The sequence below is a fragment of the Ixodes scapularis genome, unplaced genomic scaffold (genome assembly GCF_016920785.2).
Source record: "Ixodes scapularis isolate PalLabHiFi unplaced genomic scaffold, ASM1692078v2 PGA_scaffold8__174_contigs__length_109621045, whole genome shotgun sequence".
NCBI classification, from domain to species: domain Eukaryota; kingdom Metazoa; phylum Arthropoda; class Arachnida; order Ixodida; family Ixodidae; genus Ixodes; species Ixodes scapularis.
The window spans coordinates 7,645,728-7,671,534 of record NW_024609883.1 but is presented as its reverse complement, the minus strand read 5'-3'; the positions used below and the strand labels follow the sequence as shown (position 1 = coordinate 7,671,534).

The 25,807-nt window shown below is 44.4% G+C and overlaps 2 protein-coding genes across 3 annotated transcripts in view; both read left to right on the top strand.

The window, feature by feature from the left end:
* The first annotated feature begins 553 nt into the window (after positions 1-553).
* Positions 554-17,611, top strand: LOC120845794 (ectonucleotide pyrophosphatase/phosphodiesterase family member 2-like). Of its 2 annotated transcripts, XM_040217339.2 has the most exons (7): positions 554-664; positions 1,912-1,944; positions 2,001-2,094; positions 6,042-6,108; positions 7,285-7,456; positions 8,192-8,311; positions 17,551-17,611. In XM_040217339.2, exons 1-6 carry the CDS (start codon positions 638-640, stop codon positions 8,297-8,299), a joined length of 501 nt encoding a protein of 166 aa, XP_040073273.2. In that variant the 5' UTR covers positions 554-637; the 3' UTR covers positions 8,300-8,311; positions 17,551-17,611. The 2 variants fall into 2 exon arrangements, 1 of the variants encoding a protein (XP_040073273.2); XR_006076710.1 differs by lacking the exon at positions 17,551-17,611 and having other exon boundaries at positions 7,280-7,456; positions 8,192-8,291.
* Positions 17,612-23,925: 6,314 nt separating this feature from the next.
* Positions 23,926-25,807, top strand: part of LOC120845793 (venom phosphodiesterase CdcPDE) — a 40,244-nt gene continuing 38,362 nt past the window's right edge. Inside the window, exon 1 of the mRNA XM_040217338.3 lies at positions 23,926-24,167. Within this exon, the coding sequence (XP_040073272.3) occupies positions 24,089-24,167 (79 nt within the window). The 5' untranslated portion in view covers positions 23,926-24,088. The remainder of the gene's footprint in view (positions 24,168-25,807) is intronic.

The following is a 25,807-nucleotide window of genomic DNA, read 5'->3' as shown; positions in this document are numbered from 1 at the left end:
TTACCATTTTTTCGCGTTAAAAAATACTTAACCTATCGCAACAAAAGTGGTGGCTATGGAAAATTAATCATTTACACCTCGCGTAAATTATTCAAGCACCTTAATGGGCCCCCATGACCTGAGTTAGGAAAGGAAACGACCCTTTGCCCCATAGACTCCCAGCAAAATTTAGCAATTAAATGGCGTCCATGTCCCGTGATCGCCGATCTAACAGTTGCACCCACCCTCACTTGAGCCTCCCTACCTTTCCACTCTAGCTTGCCGACTTTCGGCCGGCCATAACTTTATTCCCACCGCAGTACAGCTTCGCAGGTATTCCTTCTTCACAAAAGTAGAAAGGCTAAAAGTTTTTGCGTTTCTCTTTTTTTTTTTCGTGACAATGTTATGGAGAGGTAGCATCTATAGAGGCCCGAATAATCATTTCGTCCTTGGATTTCATCCTTGGATTTCGTCTTTGAATTTAACATTTTTTTCGCAGATATACGGTACTGACTACGCGGTTGGTCTATTGGGGGAATTTAATATGAACGCGCGATGTCCCCTGCCGCTCCGCTGTGCAGTACGCGAGCCTGGATACCGGCCAGGAAGGACTGGTTTGAACAGCGCCGAGTTTCACTTCGACGTGGACCGCGTGGACATGGAAGAGGAGCGGCCTCCCATGTGGGTGAGGAGGAAACACGCACCGTGGCGCTTGCTTCGCCTCTTGCCTTGTCACGTGACGTGTATGTTTAGATGGGGGAAAGGTAGTCAGCATCGATGAGTGTCTGGTCTACCCGCTCTGGATGATACCATTTTGTTAGTGCAGCACCACCGCTAGCCTGGGGAATTTAAAGTGCATCAGATAGCAGTAGAGAGTTTTAATATAATTGGGGGGGAGGTTCCGATCCCTCGGACATACGTCGCATCCACCAAGTCGTCGGCAGTGTCATCGGAACAACCTACAAAAAATCTCCAGTAATACACGTCCGCTTGCCGGTAGAAATTCTAATTCAAACAGAAATGGGCAGGGGTGGGGATTGAAGTCAGTATTCCTGGTGAACTTTGTAGAGTAACGCGCAGTTTACAAAACACGTCCGCCTTTGGCCACAGCAAGTGTGGGCATAGCCTGTGCACGGGAATGAAATTCACGGAAAGTGAAACGTCTGCTCATGCACAGCACCGACAGCAGCGCCCCCGCAGCGGCGTGGTGTCAGGGCCGGACGTTGGTGTTTTCGCTTACCCTGGTCCCCAGGCGCGGTGTCGGCATATCTGGTATGCGAGAGGAAAAAAGAAACGAGGTCATTACAATGTGGAAGGAGCAAAAATAAACTATAAAAGAGGAAAAACAAGAATGAGTGCTAACAGTCGTTATAACACCTTCTAGAATTGAGGCAAGGGCAAAACACTGTTTTCCCGTATACCGGGAGTTTCGTGATTCAAGATGGCACCGCCCGTGTAGAAAAGGTCTACTCTAGGTCTCACCCTAAGGGGGACTATGGGTCTATGGCAGATCCTGTTTTGGGGAAAGGGGGCGGTCTTGTTGAATCGATTTGTGGGACACCTTCATCACCGCCATCTTGAATTATCGCTAGCTCTAATTACTTTAGATGCAGCTTACCTACACTCGTGAAATAGGTGAGTTAAGTAATACGTAGCTGACCGCCACGAGGAAGATTAAAGTTTCATTAGCGCGGGTTATAAACTTCTTATGACTCGCAGAACCGAGAACCAAGTTTCCGGAATGCACAAAAACATCGCGGTTGTAGTAGGGGCTCACTAGCGGTCATATAATACTAATTTTTCTATACAGTTGAGTTGAGACTCTCGCCGCAGATGGCGATGGTCAAACAAGATTGTTTAGCATGTTCATAGAATGGTCTCCCGCCGTTGGTAGTGCTCCCCGATGTCGACTGTTTTTTTTTTTTTGTCCAGGGGTGGAGGAAGATCCTGGCGGTGAGCGTCCTGGTAAGTAGCGCCGCTGAACCTGGGTCTGCCGCCGCTACGAGGGTTCTGCCGCGCAGGCTGTGCTACTGCTGGTGTCCGCCTTTCTCGGGGGCTACTTCCACGGGCTGCACTCGGCCAGGGGCAACCGGGATGCGGCGGCTAACATTTCCCGTAAGTCCCTCGGGCAAAGAAGACGCTGCTGGAGTCCTATTTTGGTCAATGGGAGAGCTAGAGTGTTCTCGGCTATTGATTGGGCCTCGCGCTACATTTCCATGTAATCAGACCTCGACCCCTACCCCCCCTCCCACTCACTTCAATCCGCCAAGCGTCGTTCGAAGCGCCATCTATATTTTCGTTTCATGTCTGTGCGTTACAAAGAGCCCAGCTGAAGCGCCTAGAGACGATCACAACGCTGCCATTATACTGCAGCGGTCACTCGCGGACCTGCACGTAACAACCATTTTGGCTTCAATCGGTTATTTCGGAGCCGAAACAGATAGGGAAGCCACCCCCGTCTCGCCAGCGGACGCGCCGCGAATTTGCCTCGAAGTTAAGATGAGCCTAGGTCGGGACGCGCCACCTGAAATCCCCGCTGAGGCATGGTTGTATTAAAACAATATTAATTGTACCGCAAAACCTTGCAAACTAAAGATTTTAGAAAACATCACGTGCCCCTCATTTTGTACTAAACTCCAATAAAAGCTACTACCAAAAGAGTTTTTTTCCGTTGTTTTTTACGTTTCTAGTACGTTGAAGCGTACGTATCCTGATCCAGTTACGAAAGCAGCCGCCAGGCGGCGCGTCAAGTGACGCTTGGCCAGTCATGGTGAGTGAGGGGGGCGGGGGTAGTGTTCGTGCATGCGGCGTTTATGAGCAGTTCCGTAACTGAGCTAATCTAATAACGTTGGATTTGCCTCGGCGTGACGTCACGAGTTGTAACCCTTGCTACTTACCATAAGTTGCGACGACAAGTTCGATGGTCTGTTTAAAAAGCACGGTGGAAACTAGAAGTCATTGCATTCCGACACTAACACCGTCGAAGTTGACAGTCTGATAATGCTCTTATGCGCATGCATGGTTTGGCCAATCGTGGAAAGCGAACAGCAGCGACGCTTTTGGTCGCGCACGTCGCTAATGGTAGAGGCTGTTGCCGATGAAGTGCCTTGATTTGCCATTGGAGGCGCTCGGTAAGGCTTTTCTGCGACCCAAACGCGGTTCACAGCCTGTCAGCGGACAGTCTGGACGGCGCGCGTCTGGTGATATCTGTTTTTCGGGAAGTACTGCCGTAGAGTAGTGCCAGCAGTCTGCAATAGCAGTAGCACGTAGCAGGGTGCATCGCTCTCATGTTTGCTTGGGGTGAAAGAGCGCGTTTTTCTTGCACTGCAGCGCAAGGCCCTTATTTAGCCATGACGCTCTTGTGCCATCGTCGAAATAAGGCGCGTTTTCGGACCAGACATAAATAGCCACTGTGCTGGCAGCCGGCGCCTCTAGTGACGAAACTGTCAAAAGACCACCGACTGACGGCTCGATCCGGCGAGGCGCGCGAGTAGAGCAGGTCAGGGCAAGATAAGGCCGCCACGCCTGGTGTGCTTTCGATTGATATACAAATACATTAAAAAAAATTGTGCAGCGTGAAGTTATAGCGTGAAGAAACGCTGCGTCCGCGGCCATATACTGCAAGGTGCGCGCTGGCACATTCTTCTGTGGGCAGGTCAGGATTGCAGTAGGTCGTGCTTTCCTGTCTGCCTCGGGGGGAAATCGGTGGCCGAGTAGGCTAGTGAACGCCAGCTCGGAGTGCATAGAGCGAAAGCTGACTCCGCAGAACCCAGGGATCCTAGTGTCAATCCCCACCCCTACCCGTTTTGACCTGAATGAGCATCATACTGGCGTGCAGCTGTGTTTCACTACTGCGTTTAAGTCCCTAAAATCGCGGTTGTACTGCACTGGCTAAATTTCTCGCCTGCGGCTGAGACACTAAACGCCAATCGGGGCTAACTCCCGTCTGTATAAGCACACACAGAACACAATTATTTTTGTCTCTCTTGTATATTTTCCCTAGTCTTGTGGATTAATTTCTCAATATCCCCAAAAATTACTTGATTGAAGCGGAGTCAAATTTGATCCATCAGGGAACATAAGGTAGAACGTTGTTTCCGAAAACATTTACCATGTAAATTCAAGCGTTTGGGCCAAACAGACTAAGAACGTAAACACCAAGGTAAATCAAGATTATCAGAAGCACTGACCTCTATTGTAGTAGGCGGGTCGCGCATAGACGCTAGTCTTGCCAGGGTCAAGCTGCACCATCGGCAGCCATCGCTTGACACCAGCTAATGCACGAAACTCTTTGGGAGAAACGGGGAAAACTGCAATTCTTTATCTTAGGAGTTTGTTCTGCACGATGGAACTTTTATCGAGTTTTCCGGGAATGACCGCTAATATTCTGGGCGCAAATATCAAAAGCGGTAGAATACCAATCTTATTTAAAAAAATGTTCTTTGATTGAGGGTTGAGGATTGCGACTTCGTTGGGCGTAAACTGTGATGTGGTTCAATGATACAATGGTTGCTGAGAGTCAATGTGGAGTCGTTCGGTATTTTGAACTCATCAGAGCTTAGCAGACGATATGTTAGAAGACCTTTACTGTGGGACATTCGCATCGTTTGAAGCACTTCTACCGAGTACTGTCTGGTGCTACCTTTTGCTTTGAACTGCAGTGAGGGCTTCTGTGACGAACTAAAACTCAGATCGTGTCGTTCAGCGCGTTCTGCGTGTCGTTCAGAGCGTGTCGTTTAGTGCAATTTTATAAAAATAAAGTAAATTAAAATAATTACATTAAATGATTAAATTTGGTCACTAACACCTCCCTGACCCAACCCACAAACCACCGTCGACACATATCCCTATTATTCACTTTCAAGGGGCCGTAATGTATTTAAATTATTAAATTTAATTGCATTAAATTTAATAATTTAATGTAATTGATATAATTTACTTTATTTTTATTTAGTGCTTTAATTTAGTAGAGTAATGTAACGATTTTAAGTGATTTATTGGCATTACTTTAGGTGTGAATCTTTGGGTCAAAGTGATGAAGAAGTTTAAAGTCTTAGTTGATAGTCAGCGGTGTGTATGTATGTTTCTGTTTCTCCCTGTCTGTGTTTGGTCCCTACCATTTAGCTGACCGTTTATTTTTTAATTATGTGCCAACTAGCTCAACTTCAGCCTGTTATTTAATAAACCAAAGGCGGTTCAAATTAATGGAAGTGTCAGTTGCCCACCGTATACTTGAAGCTCACTTCAGTATTTCTTTAGTTTGTACATACGTCAGCGAGTTTGTTAAATGTCTAGATGACTTTAATTTCACTTACATTTTATATAAGTGATTCTGGATTTACATTATCATTTTCTATTAAATTTTGTTGCTACTTTGTTAATTGACCAATCTGAGCCAGTTTGATGACGCGCATAGATTATTTTATAATGACATTCAGCAGGCATAGAAATCTCGAATTGTGTAATGTTTTTTTTCTTTCTGTGCGTCATCATAAAGACAATTGCTCAAATAAAGAGTGCGTTAAAGAAACCGATTGTGGTGGTGACGATAATAATAATACTAATACTAATAATAGTTTTATTGCTAATGAACAAAACGAATGTGAAGGATTTTCCAAAGGCACTTTGGGCTTGACTGGCAGCAACTTAAAATCGGTGAAATAAGTCGTATGCAAAAGGAGTCATGTAAATTGTTAAAAAAATCCACGAAAAAAAAAATAAAAAAAAGCAAACTAATGTGCACTTTGCAAGCTAACATTTCTCGGAACTTTCTTCAGTCTGTATTTTTTCTTATATTAATAATACTAGAAATTAGCTTATTGAGAAATGCTGTTATGTAATAACAATTAGTTTTTCTTCCAAATCTTGTAGAACAGCTTGTTCGTTTCAAACATAATGGTGATAATGACAATTTTTAAGATTGATACCCACTTGAAGTTGGTTCTTTAACGAGAGGTTGTTTTTGGGACATCATTACACCATCAAACGAATGCGACAGCACGCACATGCCATGCCCCCGACTGGGATCTCAGAGATGCATATTTAATTTTCACTCATTTCAGAGGAGTTGTTTGACTCCGGATGGCAGCGACTGCCGTGCATAGGAGAAGACGAGACCTGTCCAGAAGGGTGAGCGACGTCTTGGAGCAGTTCGCGCAGCCGAAATCTGTAAAATTACATTATAATCTGGGGCTGCGTTGAATCCACTTTTGTGGGTCTGTTCGATGCACAATATATGGTCGCCATATTTTGAGCGTCACTTCCTGCGCGAAGCTTGTTTTTGTATATGAAAATGGCGTTCGTGTTTAGACAGCGTAAGGTCGGTCTGTCTTTGAAGTATCTGTTTTTGAAGTATCTGAAGTATTTCAGATACTTTTTTTTAGAAGTACTGTTTTTGAAGTATCTGTTTTTGAAGGTCGGTCTGTTTTTGAAGAAGGTTGCGCTGCAGATAACAAATTTAATGAATGCAGTTCTACCGCCAGCCTAGGGTATTTCATGTGCATCACAAAGTAGAATACACGACCGCACGCCGGTACGATGCTCATCGCGATCGAAACTGGCAGGGGTGAGGATTGAACCCAGGATTCTTCGGTCATTTAGCTCAAGCTCGAGCTCCACGTGTTCCAAACTGCGTTGCGCTAACGCACTCGCCCAGCGATTCCCCCTTTTACATTCACTCAACCGGAATGGCAATGGTGCACTTGGCACCACTACTATTCTTGTTTGAAAAAAAAAGGACCGCCACGACTGCGACCTCTGCGGTGTTCAAGATAGGGCCGAGTACTTCCAGGGGACATGTCCAAAGTTCCTGGCAGAATTAAAGACTCACCATGCTGAAAACTCTCGCCGCATCCGACATTTAACTCAGCCCTATTGCTTGGCGACGGATCTCTATCTGACACCAAACTTCGGATTTACAGCTGTGTCCTGAGCGAGCACATCTCTTCAGCAGTGGGGTTCAACCGAACTCTCGGGGTAAAAGGTACTTACCTGAGAGCCCTGAATAGGGTGGCATTATCATAACTTGATCGCTTCATATTGGCGTGAGCAGCCAATAAAACTTGATTTAGCACGCGAGTAAGCACTACTCTGACATCTTTGGCTGACGTGAAAATTATGGACTACGCTCTTGTCTACGATGTGTTACTTTACCGCAGTATCAAGCTGTTTACCGGGAGTCAAGCCAAATAGTTGAACCTGGTTGATATGCTTAAGGAGGCGATGCTGCTGTAGATTTAAAATTTTTCCACAAGGAGGGGCCCTGCAGTTCTGCGCTCGACAGTTAGGAAGTGACTTGCAGCGCAGGTTCGGCGAGGCACCGCTGGTGCTCATCTCCCTGGATGGCTTTCGGGCCGACTACCTGGACCGGGGCCGCAACCCTTCTTTGGAGCGGCTAGGCCAGTGCGGCGTGCGGGCTCCCTTCATGCGGCCCGTCTTCCCCACCAAGACGTTCCCTAACCATTTCACCATCGTAACGGTGGGTGCCATTTCCGCACTTTTAAATTGCGTAGCATCTATCGGGCCAGCTCTTGGCGCCTTCGTGTCCATGGTTTGTAGCCTCGACGGTGACGTCATGCTGAAGACATTATGGTGTTCACGTGACGTCATCAGCTTTTTAAAGGATTTTACGTGGCGTCATCACATGAACATCGTGATGACGTCATGGTGCTCAGGTAACACAATCAGTGTAACGGTCGTCACGTGAGACCGTGACGCCACGACTTCACGCGATAATTGACGTCACGTGAAACCATGACGCCATAAGATGCAGTGGCGTCAAGTGCATTGTGATGTCACATGACTCACTGACGTCATAGTGCCATATGGTATCGCATCGTAACGTCAGGTAATACCGCGACGTCACAGAGGATATATAAGTGCGATGCATTTAGAGCGCCATCGGGTTATATATATACGATCTGTTTTTAGGCAGAGTGCGTTTTATTTGCAAAATTCATAAAAAATCCGTAATGAAAGAGGGTCACAAAGAACCACCACGGAGAACCGTCGTGTCAAATATCTCACTAAATATAGCGGGGAAATTATTCGCAGGTGACGTAACCACGTCAGGCTACATCATGTAACGTGACGTCAATTTCCGCTAGGTTCTTCCGCGTGGTGGTGGATTACGCTCAAGAAATTTTGTCCCCCGGTCTTTTGTCAGCATGACCAAAGTTGCGTGTTTTTGTTTTCTGATTGCACGGATGCATAGGGCCTGTGGCCGGAGTCCCATGGCATCGTGGACAACAAGATGTACGACCCGGAATTCAAGACACTCTTCTCGCTGGGCAACAAGGAGGCGGGCAAATCCCGTTGGTAGCAGGCGGAACCGGTGAGCTGCAGAGTACCTGAACGGCCGAATCAAGGTATCGCCTACCCGTTCCCTTTTGACATCCCCTTCTTATTGGAGAGGAAGTGAGCACAAGCACCAAAAGTGTCCAAGGTACTGCGGACAAGTGGCCTTGCAGAGCACCGAGGTTTAGGCTAAACACATTTTTCACTACTTTAGCGCAATGCAAATCTTACACGAAGTCTGACGAGAATGCAGCTTCTCGAAACTATGAGCATTGTGTGGGCTAGTACGATGGCACTTTATTTATAACCCCAGGTATGTTTTAAAGTGGCTGTCGATGAGGCAGACATTGCGGGTACTCGCAAGCGCTTCCGAACTGCCGTGGGGAAGCGTTAACGCCAGGATACCGCCGCTCGCCGCCGCGTCTTTTGCAAGGACATTCAATAATACTTCTACATAGGACGGCTTAATATTGCTATACGCTACCTCGAAAGTGGAGCATATACATTTACTCGTAAGCTGCAGAGCCGTTTGTAAACGGTCTGAATATTAGGAGCGGCCTGGGGACCGCAGAGCTGCATTTTACCCTCGTAATATTGGCAGGATATCATGTAAAATTTGATTATTTATTCCCTCGACCGAAATACTGAGATAGGGTCCTCGTCTTATCGGCCACATGTGCAACCGGTCCAATGGGAACTGCAACCTTTCCGTCTTTTAAAGTTGTCCCTGTCGTGCGGCGAGAGTTGGCAACCCTACCGAAAATCTAGTATAAGTTTTCGCTATCCGGATTATGGAACCGGAAATCTATCTGGATTCTATCTGGACTTTATCTGGATTTTAGGTTTTCAGAAATTATTCCTTTGTCTGCAATCTGGATTTCGGGTTTCCAGAGAAAAATTTCCAGTTCCATAATCCGGATAGTAAAAGGTTATACTGGATTGTTTGGTAGGGAAGTAAACTGTTAAAAATTGCGAACTGCGTCTCATTCAGCTGTTACATTTTGAAACGATTTCGTAATTACAGGCTTACATAATTGTCAGTGTGTTGTGTAATATCCCTTTATCATACAGCTCGTGTTATATTACTTTAACATTTTACTTTTATGAAGATCTAACATTACACTATTTTAAATCCATCCAAGCTGTCACACCAAAATCACGCATTAAATAAACCGCAAATTAAAGCACAGTGCAGAAGAGATAATAACAAGACACAAACACGATGTTTTTCTTTTTATTAAAAAATTATTTTAACTTGTTTTTACTTGAGAATACTTAAGTTAAGAATACTACTGTTCATTTAAACATCAGCGCCAGTGAGCAAAGTCAATACAATCAGCTTTTTGACAAAATCGTAATTATACACTTTCTGAAAACAGGAAACTGTGTACATTGTGGCTAGCATCTAACGAGTCTTCAAATTCCTAGTTTGAATAAGTAAAACTAATGCATTCGAAATTAAAAGAAATGCAATGGCGATTTGTCCATAGGAAAGGCTTGTCAGTCATGCACGGCAGTTCTCGCCCAAAAAACATTTTAAGTATCGTGGCACAGAAGCTGGCCAACTTGGTAAAATTAGAGCAAAGCCAAGGGAGGAAGAACTTAGAAACATGATAGAGCACCAGAAGATGTATAGTCAACAAGCACAACAGATGAAATTAATAAAGCCGACCGAGTTGGGGTTTTGTTCTTCAGCTTGTGAACATACTCAGGAGACCTTGTACGAACAGTCTTCGATATATGCAGATGCCTGCGTATATTTTAAGGGACATTTTAAAGGGACCATGAAATGATTTTAAAATCGAGTTTCATCCACCGCACGTCGTAAAAGGTGTGAAAAGGAACACAAAAACACAAAAATAGGGAGCCAAAAAAATTATTTGCTATATAACTTTTAAAAGAAAACTGGACTCTTTTGCGCCTTCCTTCCTTCGCCTGTTCACTACGATGCATCCGCGGAAATGGAGCACGCCAGCCAAATCCACATCGCCTATTGGGTAACAGCCTACCTCACCAGCACCGCGATCGTAAACAATAAATAGCCGGCGAATGTTTCCTAAAAGTTTTGTTAAATAATATTCAGATCCACATTTTGTAGCATAATTAGAGATGTGTGGCGAAAATTGCCAAATTTGATAATGCTGAGAGCCAAGCGCCATCTATCGTGTGGTAAACGAAGCAACTACTGCGCGTGCGCATTCGGGCAGGGCCGACAGTTACTTGGGGGGCGGCGACCACGACCAGCTGACGAACGTTTATTTTCTTTGTTTTCCTTCCTCTCAAAACTCTGACTGACTGAACGTTTATTTTTCTACGTGTTCTTCCCGCGCGTGCCGACTTCAAGCAGCAAGAAAACAGTACTTAAAACAGACCACGACGAACAAGAACGCTGGATCCACCGACTCCGACGAAGCGAGCTGCTCAGAATATAGGCCTAGCAGGCATTCCGACTCGGCGCTGCGTTGCTTCGTCGCAAGACCGTCTGCCTACGACCGGCTCGCGTGCTAAATGGAATATGCCCGCGCGACCCTTGTGGACCCTTCCCGTATTATAGTTTGATCGCTGACCTCAATTCTAGATTAAGAGGTGAGGTCAATCTCTTCCCCTTGTTTTCCGAGGCAGTGTTGACGAACACTCGTCGAAAAGGGACTCTCGTCGATTCTATCTTCTTGTTTTGTGTGATATAGAGCTGAAATAAACGCCGCATGGATTACCTTCGTAACACGGTATGTACACTTTGTTATTGGTATGCCATTTTTATTCTGACAGACTGCACGTCACTGTCGAGCTATAACAGTTCGTGGGAGGTATACGTACAACCCCGGTCCAACCTTTCTTTGCCGAGTGTCGGCTCAGTATCGAGTTGCAATCGTAAAAGAACGGTCCCGAAGCGCTTACAAACAGCGAGAATATAGCACTTCCATCAAGCGCGCGCGTCCGCTCCGAGTGGAAACAGGTATTTACGTGGCTCTTGCTGACACTCGTAGTTCAAACGTATCTTTTTTAACGTCGGCTCGCTCCTGCATCTGCGAGGCCGCGAAAAACGCGATCTACGTCGTTTTGCAAACGACTGACACGGGCCGGCCCTTCTGCCAACAATGACAGGGTGGTTGACTTCTGGAGTCTTCACCGGAAGACTCGCTGCACTTCCCAACAGGCATACCGGCGTATGGGACTAGTCCCATGCTGTCGCTGTAGCGCAACATATCTCATTGAATTTCGCTCAGCTGCGATGCGGCGATGAGAGGCGCTGATTCAGGAAATACGTCGGTGACATCAGCGCAGTAAAACCTACCGGCGCACCCCAACTCGTTGCCGCTAACACTCCCATTCTCCTACTGCCGAGAGAACTTCCGGTTCCGGAAACGGCCTACGTCACGGCTTGTTTTGCGGTCAGTTGGAGAGAATGAAAAAGTCGATATTTCAATAATTTTTTGTGTAGAAGTTAATAAACCGAGACGAAAACGGATGCCTGTTCGGCATTCAGTGAACATTGACGGTTTAATGTAAAAGTTATCTGGAAAAAGTAAAAAAGGTCATTTCATGGTCTCTTTAAGAACTACACGCGTCTTCACAAACATCATCCGTTATTGCATTCGTCCTAGAAGTCGTGACTTTTATTGAAAATAAATTGCGTACATTTTTCCAGCGCAAATGTCAAGGCTGTCGAGTCGCTGGCCTGTGAATGCTTGCGCGGCGTCTGATATCCTGCAGACGACACTGTGCTGAAAATTCTTTCCAAAGTCAGCAGACAAAGATGGCAGCACGCAGAAGGCGAATTTTTGGAATGATCTATTCGACATACAAGTTTGTCTGATTCTTGTGCACGTCATACGTCTGTTTATCTGCCAGAGGTGCCTCCGTAATTTTTGTTTTTCCTCGACCTTAAAGGGAAGATGGGGCGGTTCTGCATTTGAGAAAAAGAAACGCACTTTAATCGTGTTCATTTGGCCGTTACAATAACAGATATCAGAATTAAATTTCAATGCGACGCGCCGGAGAGCTATAAGAGTAATTTCAAAATAGGGCTGAAGCCCCGCCTCCCTAGCCTTGGGCAGCCAAAAGACCCGTCGATGACGTCACGGAGAGCAAATGTCTTTCGCCTTTTCTCGCGTTTAACAATTCTTGCGCGGCAAATGGTTTGGGTATTCGGGTTCATAAGGTAAAAACCCACTAGAATTCACTTCTAACTCATTTTTTTCAAGAACCTCCGTAGCTTCCCTTTAACCAATGACAGCTCGCGCTTGGCTATCACGTCATTGCGCGCTGCCTGCAAGTTCTCTGCGTTATCGTTTGATTGGCGTGCTGCTCCTTGCGTCGTGACCTGTGCCCGTTACTTTAAGAATATAATAGATGTGAATTCAAAATGACCTAGTCTTGATGAATCACTGCTACTAAATACTTGCGTTAAAGAGTAGTGTATCACTTTGCTGTTTACATAACGAGTTAATTTCACGTTACTTTGCTCGGATATTTCTAATAAATATAGAAACAGAAAAAAAATTATTTTAATGAATTAGTATATAGAATTAGAATTAGAATAGAATTAGTATCCCCCAACTAACACCTGATCGTGACTTTTGTAAATATAAAAAGGGAAACCAACCTGTTTTATTTCTATGTCGGTCGCACGATGAAAGATGCAGTAAAAGCTCCGCCTCTAGAGCGCGCGCGCTTTATACAACATACAAACATCCGGCAGACATCTTAAGGATGTCCAGATCGGGATGTTAGAAATGTCCCATGAATGTGTTAATCACATTCTGAAAACGTCCCAGGTAAAACAGCGACGATTATCAGTGGTATGTTACACAATGTATGTTTTTTTTTTTTTACTTTTTTGGACATTACATATCTTTTTATAGTCGGCTACACCTTCTCACTATGGCTTTTAGAGTGAAAACACATAGGCACATAATGGTCTCGTTTGAAACAAGTAAAACTTTATTAATAGTATCTCTGATAAACAACCGTTGTTCTTAGATTTTGCACTGGCTTTGGTGCCAGAGAAGGAAAGGTCCGCGGAGCCCTAGCAGATGCACTTCAAGAAAAAAATAAACCTTATTTTGTTGCCATACATAATTTTATATGCACAACAAAATCACTGAGTAACTGGGCACGATGTGGAGAAGCTGTCATGGACGATGCGACGGACCAGCGAAGGATCTGCAAAACCAGACAATGACGCTTGTTGCTGTTACATCAGTAATGTTTGTCCCAATGTTATAATGGCCGTTAGTGTGGCGAATGTTGGTGCTTCAATATAATGCACAGGTTATAGAGGACAATTCTCTAATAAAGCAGATACTGACAAGCCTGACTTATTAAAATTATAAATTAAAATAGCAGCAAAAATATGTAATTTTTTTATTGCTCACCTTGCTGCAGCGCAGCAAAGTACGTAAAGCAGCTCAAAATACTGCTTAAAAACTCACTACCAAGCTGAAAATGATTGTGTCATTTCGCAGCAAGCACAGGACCATAATCAGGAACATCTGTAGTCGAACTTTATATCAGCCTAAAACTTGCAGCAGCTTACACGCAAACGTGCACGATTGCACTCGCATACAGCCAATTTGAATTTTACTGATTGGTGCTGGAGTTATGTATATGAAGACAGTCTTAAAACATGCGGTAAAAAAGCTTTGGGAGAAGCTGCAGGCAAATAAATGGAGGTTTGTAGCAAAGACCAAACCCAGGTCTTCGGCCGTCGGCCAAGTTGGAGACAGTAAAACTTGCATAGCTTAAATTGAAAACAAAATTATATGCACTATCACGGTGCAGAAAAGGCCCAGAATATTCAGAGCTTTATATAACATGAAAAGAAAGACCTTGGAGAAGCCCCCTTATACATTTCAAACATACCAGCTTGCTATGAGTTCTTGTGAAACTATGCGGCTTTAAGTGCATGTTTGTCCAGGACTGTTAGATGCAACCAAAACTATTAGAGGGCTGTATTCAGCGTTGGTTGTATTGCAGAGAACGTGAAAACGTTAGTCTTTGGAAACCAAAACTTACCAGACTTGCGGCCAAATGTACGATGACTGCACATGAGCACACAAAAGAACAGCCTCATACAGAACTGTGAACAAAACCACAAAATAAATTTAGTTCTACGACTCAAATGTGTCGCACGACGGACGCAATGATACGATGTTGTAAGCAGTCGTTTTCAGTACGACAGCCGTAATCTGCCCACTTCGCCGCCTCGGTGGTTTGGAAGCAAAACTCAGGCCTACGGATCCGCAGGTGGCGGGTTCGAATCCCACCCAAGGTGCCCGCAAGATGACGGAGGCTTATTACAGAGAAGGCGCCACGTAATCGACATTTCTGTTTCACATCAAAATGTCACCAGGTGGTCTAAAATAATTCTCAGGCCTCCTCCGGGTGGGGCGTGGCAGATGCCATTCGTGGTTTGGCACGTAAAACCCTAAAATCGGACTTGTCGCCTATGACCATGGCCTGCCTTGCCTTTTTCTTAGACGGATGGCCTCTTCGAGGGCTGAAACTGCCTGAACACTTTCTTTGCTCAACTTAAATCAAGTAGGATAGTGTGAGCCTGAAATATCGGCAAGCAAAATATAATCGTACTTACACTGGGCAGTCGTGGCGGCTTTATCAGTTTCTTGCGCAGCCTGCGTTACACTAAAGTCGTGAATTAAAACACAATATAATACCACCAGCAATGTTCCGCCTTCAGAAATAAGTCGATAACCTTTAAGAAACTTTAATATGTCCCTGGAGAAGCACCGTTAATTTGTTAATAAAGATTCAAAACACGGGGTTGCGGCATTTAAGAGTCCGCGGTTCTTCCAGTTAATTTATTTGCCACTGTCAGTTTTTGGTTCATGATAATAATATTTATAATAATCTTTAATTCTTCGCTGTACCCATAAGGAAGCTGTACATATAAAAATTAAAGTATATCGGATTTGTGTTTGTCCATTGCCCTTATGTTCCCCTTCTCCAGAGATTATTTTCGTCACTCTTCTCTAGCTTGCTTGCACCTTCGAATTTAATTGCATTATAATCATTATATTTCAAAAGCAAGAGACCCAAATAATAAATAAATAAGATATTGCCCATGTTGACATGCAAGGCATTCATTCTCGTACATGCCGAAGAAATCCCGTCTGGAGATAAACATAACAAAGGTACCTTTACTAAAGGTGTGACGCCTATGATAAACAAGCTGAGAAAAATTGGATCTGTTCCGGCTGACATGGGTGGGAAGATGGAAATATTTAGACTGGTATAAATGCATCAAATTTACATTGCACTAGGCAGTCTGCTCCACAGACTGTCTAGTGCAAAAGAAATGAAATTTCTGTACCGTCTCCTCCAAAACACCTTATGCAATGTAAACCGGCGTAGCAATGATTTGTAATGGTAGAAATGCTCTCTGTCCATAACTATCATACAAAAGTCTAATTATTTGTTTGTGGGCATTTTCGATCTAGTGGCCTGCGTAAGAGTCAAGGAATTGCAGAGAACAGAGCTAAACAACAACCCTGATTTAACTATAGGAACATAAAAATGTAGTAAAGAAAGAGAACATAATTGACGTCATAATCATGAAATCATACCTTACACTCTTAAGAGAGCCTTCACGCTTATAATGATGTAGTTTTTGAAAGAAATTTAGATAGAGACGCCAAGATCCCCGATGAGAGATACCGGTGCAATGGAAACGCCACCAAGGCTGTAAGAAAAGCAAATGACATCACGCTTTCTGATGGCACCATAGATTTTGTCTTCTGGGGCTTAAGTGACATAGTTTTCTGAACACTTTTTAAAAATAAAATCATTATAGGCTTGAAGACGAGAACAATCAGATACCGACTGAACTCTTAGAAAAGGTTTACATGATCAGCAGACAAAATAGTTATTACTTTTAGTACATTGAACCATATCGTCTATTAACAAAGGGTCGAAAATCGGTCCCAAGACCGAGCCTTGGAGTTGGGGCACAATGGAAGTTACAATAAACCCATTGGAGCACGTACCAAAACCATGAACAGGGTTATGGCGATCGCTCAGATAGCTATTAAAGCATGCACATTAGAAGCGGACCGAGGCTACGCAGCGCAAGCTTATGCAGCAATAATTCTGAACTAACTCGATGAGAGGCTTTGAATGATGGTCACAAAGCGGTGGCGATTGAAAGCTCTGCTCGAATTATTAAAATAATCGTGCTATAATGTGTAAATTAAAAATACTACAAAGTCAACTAAAGATAGGTACTTTGTAAACTTTGTTAATCATATAAAACTGCCACAATCTTACGGCCAAATACATAACGACGTATTTGCCGTATAACCCTGTATCACTTTGCAGACCTTATATGTGTGTGCGGTTCTTGTTTTAAACCAATGTGCCGAGAAACTGAGGGAGAGAAGGAGACACGAGGCGCGGGGACATCAGAACGCCGAGTGTAGTTCGAATGATTAAGCACTTAGTGGGTAGACCTAAAGCTCAACTGGAACTCGTGTCCACTGCACTTGTAGAACGCGTTCGAATGCGAAAGCCAAACGCCAGACGCGAATGTTTTAACACGTTCGGGAAGTTCAGTCGAGACAAAAGCAGCAAGCTTTTGGTCTACTCACTAATCATTCCAACCCAAGCTCAGCAGTCTGACTTCCCCGCGCCTCTTGTTTCCTTCTCTCCCTCAGTTTCTTGGTGCACACTTTGATTGATTACCGAGTTACATATCTTGAGAGATTGGTTTCCAGCCCCTCCCCCCTCCCCCCAATTCTTCCTGAATTACAGTATAGTCCAGTACATTTAAGGCTTAGAAACTTATTATTCTAATTTAATACATTTTATTTGACCCATCTCACCAAGCGTTCGGCTCATGCGTGACGCCGCCATAACTTTAGCTGGCAGAAGACAGGGACCAGTGCACAAGACGGCTCATGCCGTCTCATGCTCTACACGCGCAGAGTTCCAGTCAGGTTGTTGCACGTGCAGAAAGACCTACACAACACTTACATTTTTAGTTAGCAAGTTCAATAAATTGTATTCCCAGCTAGACTGAACTCTTTAACCTAGTATTGTTTTACAAATTCTCACCAACACTGGAAATATTCCCTGATCAGAAGGTGCGGCCACATTTTAATAAGATCGAGGCTAACCTCTTGCGGAGCAAAGGAAGTCTCTTCGTAGTTTCGTCCACAGGTCCAATGAACCTGTAAATACTTATTCTTATAAGCTATTTGATAAGTTATGGTCGGAAGGTACGGCCATTACAGCTCTATGTGGGAAACTCTTGTGCAGATTTGGGTGACCACGGAGAAGCAGGGCAAGCAAGCCGCCACCTTCTTTTGGCCGGGCTCGGACGTGGACATTGGCGGCACACGGCCCAGTCACTTTTTCAAATACAACGAGTAAGGCAAGAACTAGGGAGAAAATTCGTATATTCGAGCTAAACCTTTCTCTTTGAATTTTTTGATTCTTACAAAAATGTTGTGAACGCTTCTCAAGCGCCATGACACTTTTGGCGCTGCCTGATCGACTCTATCGTGCTGGACGAGCTTGGGTGCTTAATGTGAAATGCGGTGTGCATTTCATATTAAGCACCCGAGCTCGTCCAGCACAATAGAGTCGATCAGGCAGCGCCAAAAGTGTCATGGCGCTTGTCGCCTTTGTACATTACTGGCTTAACAAATCACTCTCAGTGAATGTGGCGTCATCCTGCGCTTTTTTTTTGTGTGCTTACTGTGGAGCGAGCGTCGTCTGCTTCTTGAGCGGGGTTAGGATGGTGTCAGAACGCCGAGCTCTTATTGGCTGATTTAAAGAAATAGTGTGTAGACCTCGAGGCATCTAGCATTGAGGTCTACCCACTATCCTTTCAATCAAAGCCAATCAGAACCCGGCGCCGTTCTGGTGCCACCGCAACCCGTCCTCAAGAAGGAGACGACTTGCTCTACCAATCGGTTTAGCCCGTTCCGCCAAGCGCACAAAGACAACGAGCGCCCTGACGATGCTCTTTAGTAGCTGTCTGACTGGCTACATTGGATCCTAGCGTAGACTGTGATAGGATTTAGTCTGAAACGGAGTATAGCCCTATTGAAAAAAAAAAAAACAGCTCGAAAATCTAACTGGTCAAGCAGGTAACTAAGCTGGTCAAACTGGTCAATGTGGTCAAACTGGTATAACTGGCAATCAAGCAGGTTTAAGCTGGGCAAGCTAAAATTTGAGCTGGCCAGTCTGCTTTAAAACCAGCAAAGTGGTCAAACAGCAGCTTCTTCTTATATAAAATTAAGTGATGGATGGTTGACAATAAAAGCAGGAAACAAATTCAGTCATCGTGTTTTTGACTATTCTCTGAGGACTCGGATAATAGCCCCAGGATAGACAGGTAGATAGATATTTTACTTCGGCTCAGGAAAGTCGCGGCGCCACCGAAAGACAAGTCGCCCATATAGTGAAGACCTGCGGCGCCAAGTTCAAAAACGACGAAATGGTATTCTACGGATGAATCTAAAAAGAAAGGTGATTATGGTTCAAAGGGAGCTTACGAACGAGGGTGAGTGGTTGACGTTGTGGTTGAAGAAGGTGAAGTGCGTTAAGCCTGGCGGTGGTCTCGCGACGGTGGTCTTCGGGGGCCGTTATGGGCTGCTGACTTTTAGCAGGCCGGTCTCTAGCGCCTGGCGAGGGCTCTCTGCGTGCCCGACTTGCAGACGAGCCGGCCGAATTTCCCTGCCACGCAGAGAGACCAGCATTCCTGTGGTGGGGTTCCAGGAGTTGGCGCCGGTGTTGGCTTGGCGACGACCTTCGCGAGAGCCAGCCTTGAATTGTCCCGGCTTGCGGTCGAGTTTGGTAGTGGCCGATATGTTGTGGTCTAATCTCCGACTAGTACTCGGAGAATGCGCCGAGAAACTGAGGGAGAGGAGAAGACGGAAGCTCGAAGGAACGTCAAAACGCCGAGCTCTGGTTGGAAGGATTAGTGGGCAGACCTGAAGCTATAGCTGCCTTTGTCTCCGCGGCACTCGCCAAACACGTTCGAATGCGAAAGTCAAACGCCGGACGTTGACGTTCCGCGTTTTGACACGTTCGAGGAGTGCAGTGGCGACAAAGGCAGCCAGCTACACCCATTAATCCTTGCAACCAGAGCTTTGCGTTCTGAAGATACCCCCGCGTAAAGGGAGCGCATGACGCTCCCTTTGCTTTTGGTTTCTCGTGCTTCTTTTTCTTCAAACGAACTTCGTTTGACAGTAACTGTTTTGTATGCCACCAATTACCAAAGTCTTTTAAGGCAGGATTCTTGAGGACGAGGCTCAGATCACCGATGTTAGATGTCGACAGCTGCGTCTGCGCTTCGCGGGTTGCCGCGGGGGCCCGCTCCGTTGCATTGGTGTCCTTCAAAACTGACCAGCGAAATCTCTAAACGCTGCCTCTAAATACGAAGCTTGTTCAAAGTGTGTACTCGTGCTCTTCGAATAGTGGCGTGTTCCTTCGAGACTTAAGGCTCAACCAGTAAATATATGTTTTATGCTTCCGGCCTTATTCTTCTCATATTATTTTATTGTAAGGCTAATATGTTTCAAGAATGTTTGGAATTTACGTTAGGCGTATCGTTACACGGAACAGACATCGAACAATTACAAATTGTTTTAGATTGAAAGTCAAAATTCTTGCTCTGTAAAACTGATTACTCACGCCCTCGTTGCAAAATCACCAGGTTTCACAACAATTATCACAATAAAAATTTAAAGTTATTTGGAGCGCATGCGCAGGCAGAGGCAGCGTACTTTGAATGCTGTCATCGCGTTGGGGATGTTGTGTCATTCAGATATCTTCGCTTCCGAGTTTCCAGTTACTTGCCTTTCTTTCGGAGACACTTGCTACACTTATCGCAGGACTGTGCAGGGTGCCTAGAAAGACTTAGAGAAAAGCTGGTTAAGATGAGACGCCAAACATACGCAGCACAAGCCACCAATAAGAGGACGAGAAGCTCCCTGGCAATGGCAGGTCAAGTAGCCATGTGCTGACCGTCAGAGCTTTCAAGATCGCACTGCCACATTTTAGCAATCGCATCTATTGAAAGCTTGTTTCAGGAGCTTATTTATATCGCACTTAGCACATATGCTCACGTGAGGACTACATACACATTTAGAAATGAGTGGGTGTATGCTTATCCAATGCTCATTCGGCGAGCCAGTTAGCGCCAATGTGGAGAAAATCATGATTTATTTTTAATGATAAAATAAATAAGATGTATTTGATCTAAATCGAATTTATTTTATTTAAATCAATTTGTTTGTTTATATTACTGCAGGCAGAAGCAGTAATTCTTTGTCAATGTACGAATTTTAAACATTTCAGGTTGATTGATCATTCCATTCGATCATTGAAAACAATACGGAACAGCAAATTACAGTACATTTTAACTTTTAATTAAATGTAATAAACGACGTTAAACTAAAAAAGCAGCCTATTTTCTTAGCGATAAAGTTGCATTCGCTCTTTCTTTCAAATTGAGATTTGCTTGCAGTATTGCAGCGTGCGTGATCGAGAAGGACCGCTTCTCCGTTCATCTAGAAGATTCGCGTATACTCTCACCCCGATTGTAAAAGGGAAGGAGGTCAGCATGACCTTGCCTAGTCAGTCTCGCCCTAGCTTACTTCAGAACATTCTAGGCCGAATCATCGAGAAGCCGAGTGTGGTGGATAAAGAGCTGACCGTGGCTTTGCTGACTGTCTTTGACTCTCCCGAAGACGAGGAACAGTCCCTCTCGCTCTAGCCAGCTGTCACGCCGACCGCCATCGCTCGCTGCTGCTTTCTGGACGTTTTTACCTTTCCTTTGTTTATTGCATAAGGTCGCCTATTAAACATTATTTTCAGTTTACGCGCGTGAAGCATTTTTCGTGCGCGACAATTCGACATTCCTTTTCTCGTATTAGTTTCTTTGGCGCTTTGATTTGCTTGCAGTATGATCTTACGTAAAAAGCAAACGAAGGGAACGTAGAAAAAAAGCTCGACACTCTGATTTGCTGAGAAGGGTTGTTCGCTCGATTCCTTGATTTAAATACTAAACAAGTGCACATTGAAAGCATCAAATAATAAAGAAACAATTAAAAAATAAATTGCGCAGAAAATTGGTTAAGTGGACTAGTTGGTTCATTGATCGAAATTATGAGAGAGCTAAAATGAACAAGGACCAGGAAGTAAGGCATCATAAGGCACTGGAAAGAACCTGTCCTGTCATCAGCATTTCTGTGCAAAGCTTGTTTGATTTAGTCAAACTTTTTTTTTTCTATGGCAATTTTTGCCTTACTATGCAATCTATTGGTTTATCTCAAATTTCGTATGCCTCATGAAATTCTCCCCTTGTCGTGTTTTTGTACCAGGCTAGACTCTTAAAGTCACGTAACACAGGCTTACATGGGCTTCTAGTGCATGAAATGACAAAATGGCAAAAACGCTAGCTCGCGTTGCAGCCGCATGCTCGAGTGCACGGTCATTCACGCATCTGCCCGTCTGGACAGTGTACACGGCGCCGCGCGACAGGGCTATCTCGTAAACAACACCTGACGCACACTCGGGATTTTATATTTGTGCTTTGTGCTGCAAGAATTTGACAGCTTCTCGTGGATTTGATTTTGTCGCAAACCCGTGCCTTTTTACAGGCTCTGTTAAATCTATGTGAATGTTGAAGCGCTAAGACACTTTGTTTAAATTGTGGGACATTGAGTGTAACTAGGGGATCACAGCAGGTCTTACATTCGGCCTCTCACGGGAGGGTTTTCTTGTGCCTCTTATCTCTTTTAGCAAACATTCCGCTACTTCAGGTTAACCAACACGTCCTAGATGAGAAGGCCTAAGTGCTTTCTGCGTCACTGAAGAAGGCCACTGTAGGCCAGGAATTTGAAACGTGTGCAGCGTCAGTGTTCGTTTGGAACTCGTGTCCAATCAGTGAGCACATGACCCCTAGCCGAACGCTGGCGCCGTTAATAATTTTCAGTTTCTTCAATAAAAATAATGAAACAAAAATCATCTACGCATCCAAAGATATTCGTTTCGCTGTCGTCTCCCAGCTTCTCCAAGTTGGCGGCATCGCAGCTTCTTTAAAAGAATATCACACAAAACTGGTTCAAAACAGAAACCTATGCGGATACCTTTTCTCTGTACAAACGTTTGAGGATTATGTCTGCTGTAAAAGCTTGATTTAAATCATCATTTTAAAACCGGTGTGGGTTTAAATAACTATTAAAAATAACTGCGTTTTTATTCTCCACTCTGGCCACTGCACTCCACAACTGCAACATGGCGAATGAAGAGTAGAGGTCTGCGAATATCAAATTTTTTTGAAGCGAATCAAATCAAATAATAAAGTTTACGAATCAGATCTAATATATTTGAATACAAACTGTAGTTTCAAACAAAAAAAAAATTTTGAAAACAAAAATTTCCTATGTAATGTGAATTAAACAAGAATGCTCAATCAAAATATAACTTGAATTTTTTTTCACACACAGTTATGAAAAGGTCAATTTTATTGCAATAAGAAAGATGTCATACATGTGACCGGTGTTGGGAAGTACTTACTTGAAGTGCTACTTCAAGCAGACTTAGAAAAAACATACTTGGAGTATATTTTCTGAGTATGTACTTGTATTTTACTAAAATTATTTTTTTCTGGCTCTTTCTGAGGAACGTACAACTCCGGACTTCAAAGTACATTCCCCCAATTTTGTCATGTTACATTTTTATCAAAAAATGATGCTTTGTCAACAAACATCTGTCTTATAACTTGATTGTGCCAAATAGTTCATCAGCCAGAGTGAAACAAGTACACGGTGACCGCTTGACCTGATCCAATATTCGCCGTCATTTCTGAAATAGAAGCTATAAATTAAGAACACATTGTTGTTTTAAGGCAAAGGGACCAATTCTCACTTTTATCAGTGAAAACGGGCATAAATAAATAACAAAAGGAATACTGGCAAACTGATGAACCGGAAAATCAAGCGCGAAAATAACACGAACTAGATATCGCCGATACCTGAGATTAACCATAAATCCATATTCGAATCCATAGCACCTTCCGTCGCGTTCTGCTCACGACGATGCACGTGGCGTTGCGAATTGTAGTCCTTCATCAAATATATCGCAGCGTGTGCGCCACGACCACTTCGCCATCTCCGCAATCCAGAAATCATGAAAAGCAAAGGACAGATCGCGCTACCGCGTGCAAATAACTTTCCAGTGCTTCACAAAAAAAAAAAAAAGTAACTTAGGTTGGGTTTTTGGGTTTGCTAAGCTCAAAACCATACTGCGGAGTTCAAAAACAAAACAGAGCACTCGATCGCGAGTTGACACTAAACATAGAGTCTAGGGCAAGGCACTGAACGGGACAAAAGCACCTAAGAAATAGTGCTCAGTGTCACACTGTACATTTCATTTCTTGGTCTTAACGAAATTTCAACCCGTCGATCGCCAAGCTCTCTAATCACACGGCATAAGGTGCTTGCGGCATCGCCTTCTTTTCGCCATCGTGCCACTACATTCTTTACCAAAATCATTTCTGAATACGATGGAGAAAGCTGAGGACGGGTGCTTTTGACTCAAGCAGCAAACGTTGAATCGAAGTTGCCAGTGGGCATCACCGAGCGAGCCTTCAACAGGAGCTTGTCGGTACAGGAAGATGCCGTGGCAGAGTCGGGTGGAGGTGTTGCTGGCGTGGCTGGACCTCCCCGCTGAGCGGCGTCCGGCGTTCCTCAGCCTGTACGTGAACGAACCCGACAGCGCCGGTCACGACCACGGCCCTCACTCGGACGAAGTGGACGAGGCCCTGGATCTGCTGGAAATCATGCTCGACCGACTTCTGGCGGGACTCCAGGAGCGCCGTCTACTGGGATGCGTCAACTTGCTCATCGTCTCCGATCACGGTAGCCCAGTTTTGGCGGCAATTGTTGGCGGGGTTTCGCCGTGGATCCCGGTGTGTGTTCCGTGAACGTACTTCGTGACCGTACTTCGTGATTTAGGAAGATTGTTTTCTGCGTAATTTAAAGGAGGAACTTCGACGCTAAATTCAGCGGAAATTTAGTGTTACATGATATTATAACGCGACGCCACAGTGTCACATCTACACCGTCCGCTAAACTTAGAGATACTTTAGCCCTCTAAATTTAAGCAGGGCAGTGAAGGTGTCTGCAGCAGTGTGCAGTGCCACGGCCGCCACCACCTTTCATTTTCAGGACAGGGCAAGGAATCGAAATTGTTTTTCTAGTTACCTCACGTCTGCCATGATGTCTAAGTGCTTAACACGTTTTCTAAAGTTATCCCCCAGCGTAAACCTTTGTTGTCTAATCCGTTGGGGGGGGGGGGGGGGGCTTTAATTAATTTAAAATGCAATGTTAGTTACTACATGAAAAGATGCCAAGGGACAGCTTCTTCCAGGCAATGAGAGACAGTCTTAGTGAAACCTGAGTGGTCATTCCAAGACCTCCAGGTTGTTACGTTTTTCATGTGTTTTGTTTTTTAAATTAATTTCGGCTATTTTTGAGTTACGCTTTCTGCTAGTTTTGCAACATAAAATTTAGTCGATAACGGCCGTCGTTTGACACTTCTGTTTGCGTTGCCGGGCAACGCTGCGGCAAAGAGAGCGCAAACATAGGAAGAAGGGAGGGTGAAACAAATAGGGAGCCGAGCCTCTAACACATTTCATAGAAGCGACTGAAGTCTGGAGAGGTGTGAAGTGGTAGTTCTGCGATGAGATATCATGTCGAGGACAGACAAAAAGTTTAAACCGGTTTTACCTGGCAGCTGATTCGTCGGGGGTCACCATGTTTTTGTTTGTATGCTGTGGGTCGGCCCCCAACTGGGCTTTGAAACATTTTAAATGACAGGACTGTTATTGCTATTGTTTATTACATTTCGGTCATGCAAACTGCATGATTGTTTGATAAATTTTGCTAATACATACTGGAACTATTTTATTTCTCCATAAACACGATTTCTCTTTAGAATGCGAAGAAAGCATATAGATAAATTCGTTAAACTCAGAGGCGTATATGTAGAGAGTTTGGCCATTCGTTAAGAAGTATAGGAGACAAATGAGGAGGCGCCATTGGTCGAAAGCAGGCTGGGCGTGTTCCAGGGCGTCTTCAGAAATTCGAATGAGACCAACCAGAAGCCAGAAATAATGCCCTGGCTGTGGTCGCGAGAAGCAAATCTAACAACTGCATCGGAGTGACTCTCGGTGACTAAAAATATGGCACACATGATGTTTCAATCTCGCTCATCCAAAATGTTGGTGTAAGAGTGCGACTAGCGGAACGATCGACATAATCCTTACGCCAAGCGCCGAGGGCCGGGAATCTGCCGTCCGAGTGGTCACACTCTGTCCGAGCAAAACAGAGTTGAGCGGCGCGTTCGTTTCTTAAATCTTTCTGCATGATCATAATCAAAACAACACGTGCACCCTATTTTCAACCACGAAGAGTTACTACACTTCACGGTTACTCGCTTATTAAAACCATATACTAACATACAGCTTTGATCAGAACTGATCCTCGCTACCACCGCT